Source organism: Haliotis rubra, unplaced genomic scaffold (genome assembly GCF_003918875.1).
Source record: "Haliotis rubra isolate DU_JTF1 unplaced genomic scaffold, ASM391887v1 Scf1006, whole genome shotgun sequence".
Lineage (NCBI taxonomy): Eukaryota > Metazoa > Mollusca > Gastropoda > Lepetellida > Haliotidae > Haliotis > Haliotis rubra.
The window spans coordinates 198,094-220,596 of record NW_025764900.1 but is presented as its reverse complement, the minus strand read 5'-3'; the positions used below and the strand labels follow the sequence as shown (position 1 = coordinate 220,596).

General features: G+C 43.3%; 1 protein-coding gene across 1 annotated transcript; it reads right to left on the bottom strand.

The window, feature by feature from the left end:
* Positions 1 to 393: 393 nt before the first annotated feature.
* Positions 394 to 16,527, bottom strand: LOC124267841 (sushi, nidogen and EGF-like domain-containing protein 1). Its single transcript, XM_046702835.1, has 4 exons — positions 16,377 to 16,527; positions 16,063 to 16,170; positions 15,147 to 15,311; positions 394 to 1,137 (listed from the first exon to the last, which is right to left on the bottom strand). The coding sequence occupies exons 1-4, from the start codon at positions 16,486 to 16,488 to the stop codon at positions 785 to 787; spliced, it is 738 nt and encodes a 245-aa protein (XP_046558791.1). The 5' UTR covers positions 16,489 to 16,527; the 3' UTR covers positions 394 to 784.
* Between the last annotated feature and the right edge of the window lie 5,976 nt (positions 16,528 to 22,503).

Sequence of the window (22,503 nt, the reverse complement as noted above, 5' to 3'; positions counted from 1 at the left end):
GGTAAGAAAGTAAAACGAAGTGCTATTATTAAAGCGCACGCAAACACGTTCGAGCAAGGTAAGAATGTAGAACGAAGTGCTATTATTAAAGTGCAATCAAACACGTTCGAGCAAGGTAAGAAAGCAAAACGAAGTGCTATTATAAAAGCGCACTCAAACACGTTCGAGCAAGGTAAGAAGGCAAAACGAAGTGCTATAATTAAAGCGCACTCAAACACGTTCGAGCAAGGTAAGAAAGTAAAACGAAGTACTGGCATCAAAGCGCACGCAAACACACGCGCAGACACAAACGCTCATGGACTTCACTTCACAAACCAAGACATCAACAAAACATCAACACACATAAGATGTCAGGCACTCATCTGTTGTATATTTTATTTCAGATTGGTATTTTATAATAAGAGGTAAACGCATTGCAGTTGAAGACATGTAATTCGACAGGCTAACCAAGCACTTTATTTAGTGATTATGTTTCCATAACCCTGAGAAACAAACCACGCCCACAAACAGACTATCGTTCACTGACTGGCTGAGAGTAGAGTGGGCGGTGTTTGCCTTAATTTAGAGCGCTTTTCGACGTTTATGCTAATGAAAATATTATTGATAATTTGCATGAGAATATAATATATCATGCGCTAATGGATAGATTTACTTAAAAACCTGTGTGCACATTTTATGCAGATCCGCTAGATGGATTCATAAGTCGTGCACATATGCCAAAACACTGACGTCATTTGTTCAATAAAACAGGAAAGTGTTTGAATTTTGCGTTATCAACTAATTTCTATTGGATGCACTGCCAGTACTCACAGTCACATTCACAGCTTCTGTTTGAGGACGTCCTTGACCCTATCGTGACCTTGCATAACGCCACCCCCGTCTCTGTACAGTAACATTTCCAGGTAGCAAGGTCATCAATGCTGACGTCACACTGTGAGGCGGCAAAGCTACCGTCAGACGTGCACGTGCGCACCGGCAGATACGACAGGTTCATCTCGTGAAGCACGGACTTCAGGCGCGAGATATCAGTGATGGTGCGTAAAAGAGAAATGGAACTGTCTGTGACGTCGGATTCGTTGATGAGCTTGACAGTCGTGCTGAAAAGTTGTTTTTGTCTTTGGCATAGTGTCAGAGTTTCTGGAACAAATTAGATTATAACATTTCGCACAATAAATGATAAAAATATAACAATATGCAAATATGTAAGTGTTCACTTAACGTGTAACCTGCATGGCCCGGTCATGGAACTTCACGACACCGGTGACAAACAACCTACACTCGGTCCGGTTTAGTAGTCACATTTGGCGCTCGCGCAATTTGGAACCAGGACTGGTTCTGGAATATATACGTTTGTCACCGGAAATCTGATACCGGAAGTAAGCTGGGCCCCGTCTTGCATATTGCAAGTTGGCGCGCGCAAAGGGAGCCGGGAACCAGCTTAGTACTGGAACTAGGTATAATTGGGTATTATTGACTGTTGTTTATTGATCATTTATTCTGAGAACACAGAAACGTAAACGTCTTCTTTATGTCTGAATCAGACAAAACATCCCACGAGACCTAACCGTCCTTACAACGTAACACAACTACATTGTAAAACATATAGGTTAGGACTTCATATGTAGTGATAGATAGCTATTTATCTAATTCTACATTAACCACAGAAATTGCAGCTTTCTCTCGCGTGGCATCACACACCGTAAACAATCTATTTACTTCACATATTGAAAAGACAACCGATCATTACAGATCATAGCATGTTTCTTTCCGCGACTTCCAGTATTTGTATGTCTTTGTGAGCAGTACAACTCTCCAGGAAAACAATGGCTATAACATGAATGTGTCATCAGAAACTTGTTCTGGAATTGTAAACATGTCAACTCTTTATAGACTCATATTCAAAAGTGGATAAACAATGTTGCAGAAATTTGAATAGCTTTCAATAAAGAAAGTGATATTTGGGAGTTTCCCGCTAAAAACAATGACCCTTTATATACTAGGCACATAAAGAAACTGTGCATACAAAAATTAAAATCTAAATTTATCAAAGCTGTGTAGACACATAAGGATTTAAACACAGAGATGTGACATGTAGTGACATGTATCCAACATGCATGCACGTGCCACGTTCCGTGACGTCAGTGGGTTCGTCATTGAGACTTGCAATACCTTGTTGCACGTGCATTCCGGGAAAGAGAAACAGAGCAAATGAATGCCACACAATACTGTCACTTTGGAAAGCTCAACCCCTGCCCTTGCGATCGTTCAAAAAATTAACGGCTATTGAAACGCATAGCATGCCAAGGCTCACGTCTGCACAACGTCATGAGGCCATTGGGATGGTCCGTGGGGGAATGTCTCAACGACAAGTGGCTGCACATTTCCACTGCCACCGGAACACCATTTCTGCACTGGTGAGACGCTACCAGAACACAAATAACGTCATCGATCGGCCACGTTCTGGACGTCCACGTGTAACAACGCCAAGACAGGACATATGGATAAGGGTGACCCATCTTCGCCACAGGTTTCAGACTGCAGTGATGACTGCCCGAACCATCCCAGGACTTCGCCGTATCCACCCCAACACAGTTCGACAACGTTTACGTCATCACGGGATCAGACCACGACGTCCCGCCATACGGCCTATCCTGACACAACGTCATCGACAAGCTCACCGAATGTGGTGCCGAAATCATGTCCGCAGACCCTTGTTTTGGTGGAGAAATGTTGTTTTTTACAGATGAGTCCAGGTTTAACATTTCCCATAGTGATGGACGTCAACGTGCCTATAGATGCGTGGGGAGAACGTTATGCACAGGCCTGTGTCTTGGAGAGAAATCGCTTTGGTGGTGGTGATGATTTGGGGTGGAATAACAGCACGCCAAAGAACTCCGTTGGTGATTGTTCAGGGCAACTTAACTGGTGTGGGCTACAGGGATCAGATTCTTCGACCTGTGAAAATTCCTTTTCTGCAACGTCATGGCCCTGGGTTAACATTCCAACAGGACAATGCCCGCCCTCATACGGCAAGGGTTGCTATGGATTTCTTGCAACACCACAACGTTGACTTACTGCCTTGGCCTGCAAATTCACCGGATCACTCCCCGATAGAGCATGTTTGGGACGAGATGGGTCGACGTCTACGCCGTCTTCCTCATCCGCCAGATAACGTCCTTGACCTTGCAACAGAACTTGAGAGAATCTGGCGTGACATCCCAAAGCCTTCCTTGCACGTTTGACAGGCTCTATGCGTCGTCGATGCACTGCTGTTCTCAATGCCGATGGTGGACATACCCGTTATTGAGCTTGTGACATGGTCGTTTGACCCCTGTCCCGCTTGTGGACTCGTGACGTCATTGTGATTGACTTTTCAATTGAAATTCTCCCGACTTGTTATGGTCTCATGATCCCTCCATTAAAGTTTATATGTACCTTTGACATTATTATCGTACTTATCAACTGGGATAATATTTTGACAATGCACAGTTTCTTTATGTGCCTAGTATAGTATGACCAGAAATTATTGAGAATTTTAGGAATATGTTTAATTGGATTTCTAGTATAAACAACCTTGACCAGCTATCAAGTGCTTGGTTGCATTCAAGAGAGACCACTCCGTTACTTTACTTACTAGCAGATGACATTTTCAGTGATCCTCAGTATGGATTAATTAGAGAAGACGAAGTTGATTTAGAGTATTATAACAAGGACATCAGATCAGCTAAAGTGATTTCAAGTAGAACAGGCATTCCTTTGTTCGCTGTTTATCGTGTTTTGAAAATGGATATGGCATTGAGCACCAGGGAGGCGCAGGCAGGCCCGGAAAATTGACTGTCGGTGACAGGAGGCGGCTTGGTATTCTTGTTTCTAAAAACAAACGATGGAGTTTAGAAAACTTAAGACTGGATATGATTGATAGAGGAATTGTGGCTGCCTGTAAGGAGACAATTAGAACTGAGCTGCATGCAATGGGTTGGCAGAAAAGTCGAGGAATTCCATCACCGATCATGAAACCTGAACAAAAGTAGCGAAGGTTGAACTGGTGCTTACAGCAGAGAAATTTTAACTGGGACAATGTGATTTTCTCAGATGAAAGTTCTGTGTGGCTGTTTCCTAATACACTGACATTCTGGACCAAACAAACTGAAAAAACCTTTGTATCAGCGCCCAAAGTACAGTCCGACATTGAACGTGTGGGGTTGCATATCTGTGTTAGGGGCAACGCCCCTCTGTGTATTTGAAGGGAATATGAACAGTGAGCGGTACACAGATATTCTCGAGGGACATTTACTTCCATTTGCTAACGTGTTCTATGGACATTTTTGGATTTTCCAGGAGGACAATGACCCAAAACATCGTTCAAAGCATTCACAGGCCTGGTTTCGGACCCCAAATATGACCAAGCTATAGCCCTGACCTAAATCCAATAGAAAATGTTTGGGGACTTATGAAGGAAAGTGCTAATAAGAAAAATCTGACAAATATTGCTGAAATGAAAGAAGAGGTGGTCCGATATTGGGACAGCATCGACCACGACTTTCTAACTTCTTTGATCAGTAGTATGCCCCACCGCATTGAAGCCTGCATTGCTGCCCATGGTGACTTGACAAAATACTAACTGTTCACCTGTCTTTGAATCTGGAGTTATGTTCTGCTAATATTCACATTCAATACGTGAGTAATGAGTGAAAGAAATAAAAGATTTACAATCTTTAAATTCTCAATAATTTCTGGTTGTACTGTAAATGCTATAATTCAGGTTATAAAATACCTTATTTTTTAATCGTATTCCAAACAAAGACTTTTGAGTCTTGAGGTTGTCCAGCAAGAGTTGACAAACTACTATGATATTACTAAAGCAATAGCGTTTTCAACTTGTGATTAAAATAAATTTGTTAAGTTTTGGTCCAGCTGATGTCACCGTTTATTTGCTGACACTGCTTGTGAATGACGTAACCATTCACTTTTTATGCCAAATCAACTTGTCATATACATTGTTTAACCGCAATTGTATCTCACGTTTATTTTGTAATCATTATTGATCTGTAATGAAGTCGATGTATGATATGCGGTACGAAAACAAGTGGAATAAAAAAAAAATCGAAAGTAAAAAAAGTCTCCAGGACAACAATGGCTATAACATTCATAATCCAAGCTAGCATTCAACGTTGGTTCTCTAATGACATTTACCTTGTCAACGTTGTGATGGTTGCACCTTTGCAGTTCAGAGAAAAATCATATTTTGAATATCATAGTCAAACCATGGTTCCTCCAAAGAGCACATTGAAGAAGCAACAAGCATACTGTGTCTACGTGTGTTAACGCAGGCATACCTACTGAACCCTCTCAGACAGGACAACGCAGTGTTAACGCAGGCATACCTACTGAACAGTCTCAGACATGACAACACACTTACTGTGTGTTAACGCAGGCATACCTACTGAACCCTCTCAGACAGGTCATCACACCTACTGTGTGTTAACGCAGGCATACCTACTGAACCGTCTCAGATATGACATCACACTTACTGTGTGTTGACGCAGGCATACTTACTGAACAGTCTCAGACATGACATCACACTTACTGTGTGTTAACGCAGGCAAACCTACTGAACAGTCTCAGACATGAATCACACTTACTGTGTGTTAACGCAGGCATACCTACTGAACAGTCTCAGACATGACATCACACTTACTGTGTGTTAACGAGGGGAAACCTCCTGAACAGTCTCAGACATGAATCACACTTACAGTGTGTTAACGCAGGCAAACCTACTGAACTCTCTCAGACATGACATGACACTTACTGTGTGTTAACGGAGGCATACTTACTGAAGAGTGTCAAACATGACATGACACTTATTGTGTGTTAACGCAGGCATACCTACTGAACAGTCTCAGACAGGACAACACAGTGTTGATGTAGGCATACCTACTGAACAGTCTCAGACAGGACAACACAGTGTTGATGTAGGCATACCTACTGAACAGTCTCAGACATGAATCACACTTACTGTGTGTTAACGCAGGCATACCTACTGAACAGTCTCAGACATGAATCACACTTACTGTGTGTTAACGCAGGCATACCTACTAAACCCTCTCATACATGACATCACACTTACTGTGTTTTAACGCAGGCATAGCTACTGAACAGTCTCAGACAGGACATCACCCCTTCTGTGTGTTAACGCAGGCATACCTACTGAACAGTCTCAGACATGAATCACACTTATTGTGTGTTAACGCAGGCAAACCTACTGAACCCTCTCAGACATGACTCACACTTACTGTGTGTTAACGCAGGCATACCTACTGAACCCTCTCATACATGACATCACACTTACTGTGTGTTAGCGCAGGTATAGCTACTGAACAGTCTCAGACATGACATCACACTTACTGTGTGTTAACGCGGGCAAACCTACTGAACTCTCTCAGACATGACAGCACACTTACTGTGTGTTAACGCAGGCACACTTATGAAGAGTGTCAGACATGAATCACACTTACTGTGTGTTAACGCGGGCAAACCTACTGAACAGTCTCAGATATGACATCACACTTACTGTGTGTTAACGCAGGCAAACCTAGTGAACAGTCTCAGACAGGAAAATACAGTGTTAATGCAGGCATATTTACTGAACAGTCTCAGATATGACAGCACACTTACTGTGTGTTAACGCAGGCAAACCTACTGAACCCTCTCAGACTGGACATCACACTTACCGTGTGTTAACGCGGGCAAACCTACTGAACTCTCTCAGACAGGACATCACACTTACTGTGTGTTAACGCGGGCAAACCTACTGAACCCTCTCAGACAGGACAACGCAGGCATACCTACTGAACAGTCTGAGGCATGAATCACAGTTACTGTGTGTTAACGCAGGCATACCTACTGAACAGTCTCAGACATGAATCACACTTACTGTGTTAACGCAGGCATACTTACTGAACCCTCTCAGACATGAATCACACTTTCTGTGTTAACGCAGGCATACCTACTGAGCAGTCTCAGACATGAATCACACTTACTGTGTGTTAACGCGGGCAAACCTACTGAACAGTCTCAGACATGAATCACACTTTACTGTGTTAACGCAGGCAAACCTGCTGAACAGTCTCAGACATGAATCACACTTACTGTGTGTTAAAACAGGCATACTTACTGAACCCTCTCATACATGACATCACACTTACTGTGTGTTAACGCAGGCATACCTACTGAACAGTCTCAGACATGAATCACACTTACTATGTGTTAACGCGGGCAAACCTACTGAACTCTCACAGACATGACATCACACTTACTGTGTGTTAACGCGGGCAAACCTACTGAACTCTCACAGACATGACATCACACTTACTGTGTGTTATCGCGGGCAAACCTACTGAACAGTCTCAGATATGACAGCGCACGTACTGAGTGTTAACGCAGGCAAACCTACTGAACCCTCTCAGACATGACATCACACTTACTGTGTGTTAACGCGGGCAAACCTACTGAACTCTCACAGACATGACATCACACTTACTGTGTGTTATCGCGGGCAAACCTACTGAACAGTCTCAGATATGACAGCGCACGTACTGTGTGTTAACGCAGGCAAACCTACTGAACCCTCTCAGACATGACAACGCAGTGTTAATGCAGGCATACCTACTGAACAGTCTCAGACATGAATCACACTTACTGTGTGTTAACGCAGGCATACCTACTGAACAGTCTCAGATATGACAGCACACGTACTGTGTGTTAACGCAGGCAAACCTACTGAACCCTCTCAGACATGACAACGCAGTGTTAATGCAGGCATACCTACTGAACAGTCTCAGACATGAATCACACTTACTGTGTGTTAACGCAGGCATACCTACTGAACAGTCTCAGACATGAATCACACTTACTGTGTTAACGCAGGCATACCTACTGAACAGTCTGAGACGTGAATCACACTTACTGTTTGTTAATGCAGGCATACCTACTGAACAGTCTCAGACAGGACAACACAGTGTTAATGCAGGCATACCTACTGAACCCTCTCAGACATGACATGACACTTACTGTGTGTTAATGCAGGCAAACCTACTGAACCCTCTCAGACAGGACAACGCAGTGTTAACGTAGGCATACCTACTGAACAGTCTCAGACATGAATCACACTTACTGTGTGTTAATGCAGGCATACCTACTGAACAGTCTCAGACATGAATCACACTTACTGTGTGTTAACGCAGGCATACTTACTGAATCCTCTAAGACATGAATCACACTTTCTGTGTTAACGCAGGCATACCTACTGAGCAGTCTCAGACATGACATCACACTTACTGTGTGTTAACGCGGGCAAACCTGCTGAACAGTCCCAGACATGAATCACACTTACTGTGTGTTAACGCAGGCATACCTACTGAACAGTCTCAGACATGACATCACACTTACTGTGTGTTGACGCGGGGAAACCTACTGAACAGTTTAAGACATGAATCACACTTACTGTGTGTTAATGCAGGCATACCTACTGAACAGTCTCAGACAGGACAACACAGTGTTAACGCAGGCATACCTACTGAACAGTCTCAGACATGAATCACACTTACTGTGTTAACGCAGGCATACCTACTGAACAGTCTCAGACATGACATCACACTTACTGTGTGTTAACGCAGGCATACCTACTGAACAGTCTCAGACATGACATCACACTTACTGTGTGTTAACGCAGGCAAACCTACTGAACAGTCTCAGACATGAATCACACTTACTGTGTGTTAACGCAGGCATACCTACTGAACAGTCTCAGACATGAATCACACTTACAGTGTGTTAACGAACAGTCTCAGACAGGACATACCTACTGAACAGTCTCAGACAGGACATCATACTTACTGTGTGTTAATGCAGGCATACCTACTGAACAATCTCAGACAGGACAACACAGTGTTAATGCAGGCATACCTACTGAACAGTCTCAGACAGGACATCACACTTACTGTGTGTTAACGCGGGCAAACCTACTGAACAGTCTCAGACATGAATCACACTTACAGTGTGTTAACGCGGGAAACAAACCTACTGAACTCTCTCAGACATGAATCACACTTACCGTGTGTTAACGCAGGCATACCTCCTGAACAGTCTCAGACAGGACAACACAGTGTTGGTGTAGGCATACCTACTGAACAGTCTCAGACATGAATCACACTTACTGTGTGTTAACGCAGGCATACCTACTGAACTCTCTCAGACATGAATCACACTTACTGTGTGTTAACGCAGGCAAACCTACTGAACCCTCTCAGACATGAATCACACTTACTGTGTGTTAACGCAGGCATACCCACTGAACAGTCTCAGACATGACATCACACTTACTGTGTGTTAACGCAGGCATAGCTACTGAACAGTCTCAGACAGGACATCACACCTACTGTGTGTTAACGCAGGCATACCTACTGAACAGTCTCAGACATGAATCACACTTACTGTGTGTTAACGCAGGCAAACCTAATGAACCCTCTCAGACATGACTCACACTTACTGTGTGTTAACGCAGGCATACCTACTGAACCCTCTCATACATGACATCACACTTACTGTGTGTTAGCGCAGGCATAGCTACTGAACAGTCTCAGACATGACATCACACTTACTGTGTGTTAACGCGGGCAAACCTACTGAACTCTCTCAGACATGATATCACACTTACTGTGTGTTAACGCAGGCACACTTATGAAGAGTGTCAGACATGAATCACACTTACTGTGTGTTAACGCGGGCAAACCTACTGAACAGTCTCAGATATGACATCACACTTACTGTGTGTTAACTCAGGCAAACCTAGTGAACAGTCTCAGACAGGAAAATACAGTGTTAATGCAGGCATACCTACTGAACAGTCTCAGATATGACAGCACACTTACTGTGTGTTAACGCAGGCAAACCTACTGAACCCTCTCAGACAGGACATCACACTTACCGTGTGTTAACGCGGGCAAACCTACTGAACTCTCTCAGACAGGACATCACACTTACTGTGTGTTAACGCGGGCAAACCTACTGAACCCTCTCAGACAGGACAACGCAGGCATACTTACTGAACAGTCTGAGACATGAATCACACTTACTGTGTGTTAACGCAGGCATACCTACTGAACAGTCTCAGACATGAATCACACTTACTGTGTTAACGCAGGCAAACCTACTGAACTCTCACAGACATGACATCACACTTACTGTGTGTTAACGCAGGCATACCTACTGAACCCTCTCAGACATGACATCACACTTACTGTGTGTTAACGCGGGCAAACCTACTGAACAGTCTCAGACATGACAGCACACTTACTGTGTGTTAACGCGGGCACACTTATGAAGAGTGTCAGACATGAATCACACTAACTGTGTGTTAACGCGGGCAAACCTACTGAACAGTCTCAGATATGACATCACACTTACTGTGTGTTAACGCAGGCAAACCTAGTGAACAGTCTCAGACAGGAAAATACAGTGTTAATGCAGGCATACCTACTGAACAGTTTCAGACATGAATCACACTTACTGTGTGTTAACGCGGGCAAACCTACTGAACAGTCTCAGACATGAATCACACTTACTGTGTTAACGCAGGCAAACCTGCTGAACAGTCTCAGACATGAATCACACTTACTGTGTGTTAAAACAGGCATACTTACTGAACCCTCTCAGAAATGAATCACACTTACTGTGTGTTAACGCAGGCATACCTACTGAACCCTCTCATACATGACATCACACTTACTGTGTTAACGCAGGCATACCTACTGAACAGTCTCAGACATGAATCACACTTACTATGTGTTAACGCAGGCGAACCTACTGAACCCTCTCAGACATGACATCACACTTACTGTGTGTTAACGCGGGCAAACCTACTGAACTCTCACAGACATGACATCACACTTACTGTGTGTTATCGCGGGCAAACCTACTGAACAGTCTCAGATATGACAGCGACGCATTGCTGTGTGTTGTTAACGCAGGCAAACCTACTGAACCCTCTCAGACATGACAACGCAGTGTTAATGCAGGCATACCTACTGAACAGTCTCAGACATGAATCACACTTACTGTGTGTTAACGCAGGCATACCTACTGAACAGTCTCAGATATGACAGCACACGTACTGTGTGTTAACGCGGCAAACCTACTGAACCCCTCTCAGACATGACAACACACTTACTGTGTGTTAATGCAGGCATACCTACTGAACAGTCTCAGACATGAATCACACTTACTGTGTGTTAACGCAGGCATACCTACTGAACAGTCTCAGACATGAATCACACTTACTGTGTTAACGCAGGCATACCTACTGAACAGTCTGAGACGTGAATCACACTTACTGTTTGTTAATGCAGGCATACCTACTGAACAGTCTCAGACAGGACAACACACAGTGTTAATGCAGGCATACCTACTGAACCCTCTCAGACATGACATGACACTTACTGTGTGTTAATGCAGGCAAACCTACTGAACCCTCTCTCAGACAGGACAACCGCAGTGTTAACGTAGGCATACCTACTGAACAGTCTCAGACATGAATCACACTTACCTGTGTGTTAATGCAGGCATACCTACTGAACAGTCTCAGACATGAATCACACTTACTGTGTGTTAACGCAGGCATACTTCTACTGAATCCTCTAAGACATGAATCACACTTTCTGTGTTAACGCAGGGCATACCTACTGAGCAGTCTCAGACATGACATCACACTTACTGTGTGTTAACGCTGGCAAACCTGCTGAACAGTCCCAGACATGAATCACACTTACTGTGTGTTAACGCGAGGCATACCTACTGAACAGTCTCAGACATGACATCACACTTACTGTGTTGTTGCTGGGAAACCTACTGAACAGTTTAAGACATGAATCACACTTACTGTGTGTTAATGCAGGCATACCTACTGAACAGTCTCAGACAGGACAACACAGTGTTAACGCAGGCATACCTACTGAACAGTCTCAGACATGAATCACACTTACTGTGTTAACGCAGGCATACCTACTGAACAGTCTCAGACATGACATCACACTTACTGTGTGTTAACGCAGGCATACCTACTGAACAGTCTCAGACATGACATCACACTTACTGTGTGTTAACGCAGGCAAACCTACTGAACAGTCTCAGACATGAATCACACTTACTGTGTGTTAACGCAGGCATACCTACTGAACAGTCTCAGACATGAATCACACTTACAGTGTGTTAACGCAGGCATACCTACTGAACAGTCTCAGACAGGACATCATACTTACTGTGTGTTAACGCAGGCATACCTACTGAACAATCTCAGACAGGACAACACAGTGTTAATGCAGGCATACCTACTGAACAGTCTCAGACAGGACATCACACTTACTGTGTGTTAACGCGGGCAAACCTACTGAACAGTCTCAGACATGAATCACACTTACAGTGTGTTAACGCGGGCAAACCTACTGAACTCTCTCAGACATGAATCACACTTACCGTGTGTTAACGCAGGCATACCTCCTGAACAGTCTCAGACAGGACAACACAGTGTTGGTGTAGGCATACCTACTGAACAGTCTCAGACATGAATCACACTTACTGTGTGTTAACGCAGGCATACCTACTGAACTCTCTCAGACATGAATCACACTTACTGTGTTGTTAACGCAGGCAAACCTACTGAACCCTCTCAGACATGAATCACACTTACTGTGTGTTTAACGCAGGCATACCCACTGAACAGTCTCAGACATGACATCATCACACTTACTATTGTTAACGCAGGCATAGCTACTGAACAGTCTCCAGACAGGACATCACACCTACTGTGTGTTAACGCAGGCATACCTACTGAACAGTCTCAGACATGAATCACACTTACTGTGTGTTAACGCAGGCAAACCTAATGAACCCTCTCAGACATGACTCCACACTTACTGTGTGTTAACGCAGGCATACCTACTGAACCCTCTCATACATGACATCACACTTACTGTGTGTTTAGCGCAGGCATAGCTACTGAACAGTCTCAGACATGACATCACACTTACTGTGTGTTAACGCTGGGCAAACCTACTGAACTCTCTCAGACATGATATCACACTTACTGTGTGTTAACGCAGGCACACTTATGAAGAGTGTCAGACATGAATCACACTTACTGTGTGTTAACGCTGGGCAAACCTACTGAACAGTCTCAGATATGACATCACACTTACTGTGTGTTAACTCAGGCAAACCTAGTGAACAGTCTCAGACAGGAAAATACAGTGTTAATGCAGGCATACCTACTGAACAGTCTCAGATATGACAGCACACTTACTGTGTGTTAACGCAGGCAAACCTACTGAACCCTCTCTCAGACAGGACATCACACTTACCGTGTTAACGCGGGCAAACCTACTGAACTCTCTCAGACAGGACATCACACTTACTGTGTGTTAACGCGGCAACAAACCTACTGAACCCTCTCAGACAGGACAACGCAGGCATACTTTACTGAACAGTCTGAGACATGAATCACACTTTACTGTGTGTTAACGCAGGCATACCTACTGAACAGTCTCAGACATGAATCACACTTACTGTGTTAACGCAGGCAAACCTACTGAACTCTCACAGACATGACATCACACTTACTGTGTGTTAACGCAGGCATACCTACTGAACCCTCTCAGACATGACATCACACTTACTGTGTGTTAACGCGGGCAAACCTACTGAACAGTCTCAGACATGACAGCACACTTACTGTGTGTTAACGCGGGCACACTTATGAAGAGTGTCAGACATGAATCACACTTACTGTGTGTTAACGCGGGCAAACCTACTGAACAGTCTCAGATATGACATCACACTTACTGTGTGTTAACGCAGGCAAACCTAGTGAACAGTCTCAGACAGGAAAATACAGTGTTAATGCAGGCATACCTACTGAACAGTCTCAGATATGACAGCACACACCATTACTGTGTGTTAACGCAGGCAAACCTACTGAACCCTCTCAGACAGGACATAACACTTACCGTGGTGTTAACGGGGGCAAACCTACTGAACTCTCTCAGACAGGACATCACACTTACTGTGTGTGTTAACGGGCAAACCTACTGAACCCTCTCAGACAGGACAACGCAGGCATACTTACTGAACAGTCTGAGACATGAATCACACTTACTGTGTGTTAACGCAGGCATACCTACTGAACAGTCTCAGACATGAATCACACTTACTGTGTGTTAACGCAGGCATACTTACTGAACAGTCTCAGACATGACATCACACTTACTGTGTGTTAACGCAGGCATACCTACTGAACAGTCTCAGACATGACATCACACTTACTGTGTGTTAACGCAGGCAAACCTACTGAACAGTCTCAGACATGAAATCACACTTAGTGTGTCTTAACGCAGGCATACCTACTGAACAGTCTCATACATGAATCACACTTACTGTGTGTGAATGCAGGCATACCTACTGAACAGTCTCAGACATGACATCACACTTACTGTGTGTGAATGCAGGCATACCTACTGAACCCTCTCAGACATGAATCACACTTACTGTGTTAACGCAGGCATACCTACTGAACAGTCTCACACATGAATGACACTTAGTGTGTTAACGCAGGCATTCCTACTGAACAGTCTCAGACATGAATCACACTTACTGTGTGTTAACGCAGGCATACCTACTGAACAGTCTCAGACATGAATCACACTTACTGTGTGTTAACGCAGGCATACTTACTGAACAGTCTCAGACATGAATCACACGTACTGTGTGTTAACGCAGGCATACCTACTGAACAGTCTCAGGCATGACATGACACTTATTGTGTGTTAACGCAGGCATACCTACTGAACAGTCTCAGACATGAATCACACTTACTGTGTCTTAACGGAGGCAAACGTACTGAACAGTCTCAGGCATGACATGACACTTATTGTGTGTTAACGCAGGCAAACCTACTGAACAGTCTCAGACATGACATCACACTTACTGTGTGTTAACGCAGGCAAACCTACTGAACAGTCTCAGACATGACATCACACTTACTGTGTGTTAACGCAGGCAAACCTACTGAACAATCTCAGACATGACATCACACTTACTGTTCTCGCCTTGAGTAGGCAGGTTACACAGAGGGCCCCAGTGGGTATCTGGACATTGACACAGCTCCCCGTTGGCGATTTTACCAATACAAACACCAGAACTTGGCGACACCCCACACAAGTTGAAATTGTTAAGTTCTCTGTACAATGTTGTACAAACAGACTCTGAAATAACGATTGAATGTATTATCATATTCACAACATGACAAGTAGCAAATGGATGTAAGTTTACGGAACAATTGACAAGCGTAACTCAATCTTCAGATTAGATTGTGCTAAGTAACAATGAGGTCAAATTCAAACTAATATTATAAATTGTTTACTGGTCACGAGGGCTCAGGGAACATAAACATAGAAGGTACACCAACACAACGGCTCCGAGGGACCAGTGAACAACGTATTTATCTTACTGAATGTTAATTTTGAACTGTTTGAAGCACTGGTATAAGCACTCATAACAAGGACTACCAGAGTTAGGTAATTGGCCAATACCAACTGACAAGAAAAACATATTTAGAGTGATGATGATTATAAGGGGGTCACCCATTTTGTTCGGGGGGTGCATCAATTTTGTACACATGTTTTTAGGGGGGTCAGCAATTGTGTACATAAATATATTTAAAAATTATGCTTAAAATGTTTTGGAAGGGGAAGGGGGGGGGGGTAATTGATTATGTACATGACATGCAAGGGGGGAGGTTAATTGGTTATGTACATGACATGCGGGCGGAAGGGGGTCATTCACATTGAACATGCTCCTCCATAAAGATCATCATCACTCCCCCTGGCCATAAATTATGAAATGTCCCTTAGGTGATGCGACCTTCTACAAGGGTTGTGGACTCAGTATAGCAGTGTAACGGATAATACTGAGCCTAAGTTTACATGTGAACTTGGTCAGCTGTGAAGGCCTTACTTTCACAGTTCTTCCCAAAGTAGCCATCAATACAGGTGCATGTATAGTTAGTGGTCCCATGTCCCCCACACACGCCGCTGTTCTCACACGGTCTTGACTCGCACGGATCTGTCAGAAACAAATACATTGTTATACTTAGTACGTATACTTCCTCTGTTCACCCATCAGAAAATGGGTACCCGGTGGGATAAGTCATGTGACTAATAACCTAGCGCTTCACTGGCAGGTTGGGTTATCCGGGGTAATAATAGCGCTATGGAGTTTGGCGCATTATAAATGCACTTATTGTTATTATTATTATCATCATTACGTACACTCGACAAACATTACTAAAGTCCCGTCCATTACGACCTTGGCACTGGTTGATGACACCACTGGTAGCTTGGACTGGATCTTGACACATGTCAAGTTGCATCGGTCCAACATGTGTATACCTCCTCGAAAAAGACTGTCATACAACAAGATTCGGGTCGTCTCTCAACACCAGCTTGATGTGTATCTCACAGGTGTTCAGAAGGCGTTTCGATGAAACACACAAACGGTGATGTCAGAACAAACAAAAGAGACCTAACTCTGCAGATCAAATTGCATCACCTCACCGTCATTCTGGTAACCTAGACTGCTAAAATTACGCTTTATTTTTGCTAAAAGATAAGCATTTAACATCCAGTACAACTGCCTGTATAACCAGCTCAAATACAGACACATATTTGGCTAGGTTATGAAGCTCAGTTTCCGACTACAGGATACCCCCACCGACCTGAGGGTGAGTGAGTGAGTTTAGTATTACGCCGCATTCAGCAATATTCCAGCTATATGGCGGCGGTCTGTAAACAGTCGAGTCTAGACCAAACAATCCAGTGATCAACAGCATGAGCATCTATCTGCGCAACTGGGATAAGATGACATATGTCAACCAAGTCAGCGAGCATGACCCCCCGATCCCGTTAGTCGCCTCTAACGACAAGCATGGGTTACTGAAGATCAATTCTAACCCGGATCTTCACGGGTCCCGTTGAGGTAGATTTCCGCACATACAATCGCGTGTTGACGTTACCTGAGATTCGCGTATCCCCAACCCAACACCATGCAACAACCGCGTGTTTGATGTACCCCGAGATAAGCTGTGTCACAAGCGACCACCATGTAGAGTCGACGTACCTGATGTTTGGCAGTGTAGGTACCCAGCAGTCAAAAGAAAAACTGACACTGTGATTCCTGGTATTCGTCCCATCACCTGAAACTTTAATATTTCAAACAAATTAACACACTACATGTATTTTCAAAATAACCAGTTCTAAATAAAATGATACACGATCATTTATTATGAGAGTAGTTTCCTGTTTAGGAGATTTTGTTGTTGTTATTTGGAGTTTCGTCGAAATGGAAACACTGAACCTGGAAATCCCTGAAAGAAAGAATATATATACTACAAACAAGAAATATAGGAACAGCCTAAAATATAAGTTACGTTACATTTAACTTCAGATTGTAGAAGTATGGCAGCAACAAAAATAGCATTGTTTCAATAAGTTTTACATACAAGAATATTCAGTTTCAGTTCCAATTTCAGTTTATAAATATCTGTTTTTAAACCACCGCCACACCCCCTTTACCCAAGCCCCCACACTTCCCTCATCCCCAGACTCGATTCTCAATACCCAATGGTCGGTGCTTGTTACACTCGCGACAATTCCGGGTATCTAGCAGTAGTTCAAAGAGAATGCTGAAAGTAGTATACGTTAGATAAGCTTTTACGTTTTAATTCTCCGTTATAGAACAATAGATACGCTATGTACTCACTCAAGCCTCCTCTGGCAATGCTCCTACATTAGGTACTGAAATTGTACCCACGAGATTGGCAATTTTCTGGAATTGGAAGAAAAAACATTGTCTGTCCGTATTGACAGCACTGTGATCAGTGTAGCTGTTTTCAGCCCCGTTGCTTGATATACAAGTAGGTAAATGTACGCTTTGTAAGGATGTCCCAAATTGATTTGCCAGTCGGCTATGTTAAGTATCCAGTCATGACTAATACGAACAATACCTAGAAGAAATCACGTATTCAATATTCAAACATGTCATATTCAATGCACACTCAGGGTTGAATAGGCAAGTTTAAATTTAGATGTTTCTTTGACATTTAGGGCACTATAGAATATAGCTTGTTCAGCCTGTCAGACTACATTAGAGTTGCTACCACAGGTGGTGGAAAAGAGAATAAATAATATTGCTTCCCACTTGTTGAAAGGCTTTTATACTCGACTGACTGACTGACTGACTGAGTTTGGTTTTACGCTGCTTTTAGCAATATTCCAGCAACATCACGGCGGGGGACACCAGAAATGGGCTTCACACATTGTACCCATGTGGGGATTCGAACCCGGGTCTTCGGCGTGACGAGCCAACGCTTTAACCACTAGGCTACCCCACCGCCCTTTTATACTCGAATGTGTGGTGCAAAACAGTACTTCCTGCTTGACACTGCTGATGAAATTGAGGCTTGAATTGATTGACTGAGTTTAGTTTTACGCCGCATTCAGCAATATTGCATCTATATGGCGGCAGTCTGTAAATAATCGAGTCTGGACCGGACAATCCAGTGATCAACAGCTAGAACATCGATCTGCACAATTTGGAACCGATGACATGTGTCAACCAAGTCAGCGAGCCTGACCATCCGATCCCGTTAGTCGCTTCTTAGGACAAGCATGGGTTACTGAAGGTTCTTTCTAACTCGGACCTTCACGGGTACCCCAAATCAGTAAGCAGGGGCCCGTTTCACAAAGCGATCTTAGACTGTCGTAAGTCTATGTTAACGTATGGGAGTTACGATCACCTTAGCGCTACGATCGTTTCCCGGAACGAGGTCCTGGATATTTGCCGTCACGTGTACATCGCCTCTCACCTTGCGTAGCCATTTTGTCCTGTGATACTAGCACATTAATATGTGGGCTATCAGATTCACAGCATAAGCTATGACAGACATACTCATTATTCTAATTCAAAATACATGTATATCAAAAAGGAATTGCATGTATACTCACGGATACGTCACTGTATAGACACTGGGTTGTATTCCCTTGCGATAGCAAGTCACACTGAACGAGCCAGCTGTATCTGGCATAGGTCTGCCCAAGCAGGAAGTGCATTAATGATATAACATTTCATTTGAAAATAGATATAACAACTGCGCTCTACTTTAACGACAAGAGAAAATGTTCATTGTTGTCAGCTGAAGCTGATATGTCACCCTGAATAGGATTAATGACCGTACAATGTGTGCATTGTGGCTGACATTGCCAAGCACAATATAACCTGAGATACAGAGCCTGACTGTGATATCCATAGTGGGTTGGGCGGGAGAGATTTTGGGAGACACAGTAACCCAAGTCTCAAGAATTCACTGAGACACCGGGGACACCAGAAATGTGCTTCACACATTGTACCCATGTGGAGAATCGAACTCTGATCTTCGGCGTGGCGAGCGAAAGCTTTAACCTCTTGGCTACCCCACCGCCCCTCTTCATCATGACATATCGGGCCAGTGCTGTTAACACTGAAATTATCTGCTTCAGCGAAATGAATTCCTTAAAAGGCCCTTCACATTTATTTCGAATTGACATGAATCAAGGAGAATCAGCCAGATTTTTTTTCCAAAATTCGAACCGCATTCGGGAGAGATTGTCAAAATAAACCAAAAAAATTCAAGATTTGTAAGAATGCTGTTGGAATACTTAGAACGCACTTCGAACCCGCCTGGAATGATTCTTACTCATTCCAAATGTACTAGATCACGAATACTGCTCGAATGAATCGGAATACAGTAGAAATAATTAGAATGCCGATAGAATTCACTGAGAATACTTAAATGAATTTCGACTGCCGTACGAGTCCGGTTCGATTGCTGCATGAATAGCACTCGAATTTTAGTTGGAAAGTGTCTCGAATGCTGTACGAATTTACATAGAGTGCATTCAGAAACCTCTTGGAATGACCCCCGAATATGCATAGGGTGGAAGCGCTGTCCACGCGAAATGTGGAGTTGCCCCCAAAGCAACTCCATTTCCTCGCTGGACAATGAAAGAAGAACATATGGCGCAAGAGTTTTCCCTTGCATTTTCATTATTTTGCAAGTATATCAGGTTTTGCCATTTGGCGGACGGGTCTAGAAATGTACAGATCTTTCTATAATAGTTTGACACCCTCTCTATTTATTGCAATTGCGCGTTAAGCGAGGGCACCCTCCTGGGTGTCGAAACATTATCGCGGAAAATGATCGTTTCAACACGAAATATGACAACCTCATCAGCAGACACGACGTTTTTTGCTGTCAATTCTTAGATATAGTTGTCTTAGGTCTTCATTCACAGTTTAGGCTTAATGCGTCAGTATTTTTTCAGTTATCGTTGAAAAATCAAACTGTACATTTTATATCGAGTTGCTCACATTTAGCAAACAAACTGTCCATTGCGTTGTGATTTTACTGTGTAGACCTGTTGTGAAGAAGAATAATCGAGTCTGGACCGGAAAATCCAGTAATCAAGAGCTAGATCATCGATCTAAGCAGTTGGGATATGATGACATGTGTCAACCCAGCCAGAGAGCCTGACCACCCGATCCCGTTAGTCGCATCTTACGACAAGCATGGGTTACTGAACACCAATTCTAACGTAGATTTGTACGCGTAGATTAGCTTGAAACACAACAACAATGTTAGCACAGGCACTTCCCGCTTGACAATGGTGGTGAGATAGGCTTGAAACACACAACAACAATGTTAGCACAGGCACTTCAGACTTGACAATGGTGACAAGATAGGCTTGAAACAGAACAACAATGTTAGCACAGGCACTTCCCGCTTGACAATGGTGATGAGATAGGGTTGAAACACAACAACAATGTTATCACAAGCACTTCCCGCTTTACAATGGCGATAAGAAAGGCTTGAAACACAACAACGATGTTAGCACAAGCACTTCTAGCTTGACAATGGTGATGAGATAGGCTTGAAACAGAACAACGATGTTAGCACAGGCACTTCCCGCTTGACAATGGTGGTGAGATAGGCTCGAAACACAACAACAATGTTAGCACAGGCACTTAATTCAGACTTGACAATGGTGATGAGATAGGCTTGAAACATAACAACAATGTTAGCACAGGCATTTCCCGCTTGACATTGGTGATGAGACTGGGTTGAAACATAACAACAATGTTAGCACAGGCACTTAATTCAGACTTGACAATGGTGATGAGATAGGCTTGAAACATAACAACAATGTTAGCACAGGCATTTCCCGCTTGACATTGGTGATGAGACTGGGTTGAAACATAACAACAATGTTAGCACAGGCACTTAATTCAGACTTGACAATGGTGATGAGATAGGCTTGAAACATAACAACAATGTTAGCACAGGCATTTCCCGCTTGACAATGGTGATGAGACTGGGTTGAAACATAACAACAATGTTAGCACAGGCATTTCCCGCTTGACAATGGTGATGAGACTGGGTTGAAACATAACAACAATGTTAGCACAGGCACTTAATTCAGACTTGACAATGGTGATGAGATAGGCTTGAAACATAACAACAATGTTAGCACAGGCACTTCCCGCTTGACAATGGTGGTGAGATAGGCTCGAAACACAACAACACACTCAGGCACTTCCGGTTTGACAATGTTGATAAGATAAGCTTGAAACATAACGTCGATGGTAGCACAAACACATTTTGCATGCCGCAGATCATTATAATACGTTACTTGTTGATTCCGAAGCTGAAAGGTAACCGCGAATCAGTCCGTAAATCAACAAACAACCAGGGAAGTGATGTAATTAACCATTGAATTCGATCATTAACTTAGAACACAGATCACTACAAATGGTCACTATGGACGTACAGAATACACTGAAAGGTGATTTGATACAATAGCTGTGATTATAGCAATAAAGACAAGACATATAAATAAATACTTGATGGTAATATTCACCTGTGTCAAACAGTAATCCAATTTGCATGACAGTAGAGTGAGTGAGTGAGTGAGTTTAGTTTTACGCCGCACTCACCAATATTCCAGCTATATGGCGGCGGTCTGAAAATAATCGAGTCTGGACCAGACAATCCAGTGGTGAACAGCATGAGCATCGATCTGTGCAATTGGGAACCGATGACATGTGTCAACCAAGCCAGCGGGCCTGACCACCCGATCCCGTTAGTCGCTTCTTACGACAAGCATGGGTTATTCTAACCCAGATCTTAACGGGTTGCAAGAGTTTCGTAGAGCGATCATCACACACAATGCCGCTATTCTTGCAGCTTGTACTATTTGAAGCTTGTAATGAATTGAATTCATTTCGCATTGAAAAGGCACAAAAGGCGTCTTACAAATCCTATAAATTAATGTTGACACAGATCATCTTCTCCCTTTGTGCAAA

Coding starts and splice junctions, on each gene's coding strand:
- LOC124267841 (XM_046702835.1), bottom strand. CDS start 16,488: ATGTTGGACCGATGCAACTTGACATGTGTCAAGATCCAGTCCAAGCTA. Junction 16,171..16,376: donor TTTAGTAATGTTTGTCGAGT/GTACGTAATGAT, acceptor TGTTTCTGACAG/ATCCGTGCGAGTCAAGACCG. Junction 15,312..16,062: donor CTTTGGGAAGAACTGTGAAA/GTAAGGCCTTCA, acceptor TCGTTATTTCAG/AGTCTGTTTGTACAACATTG.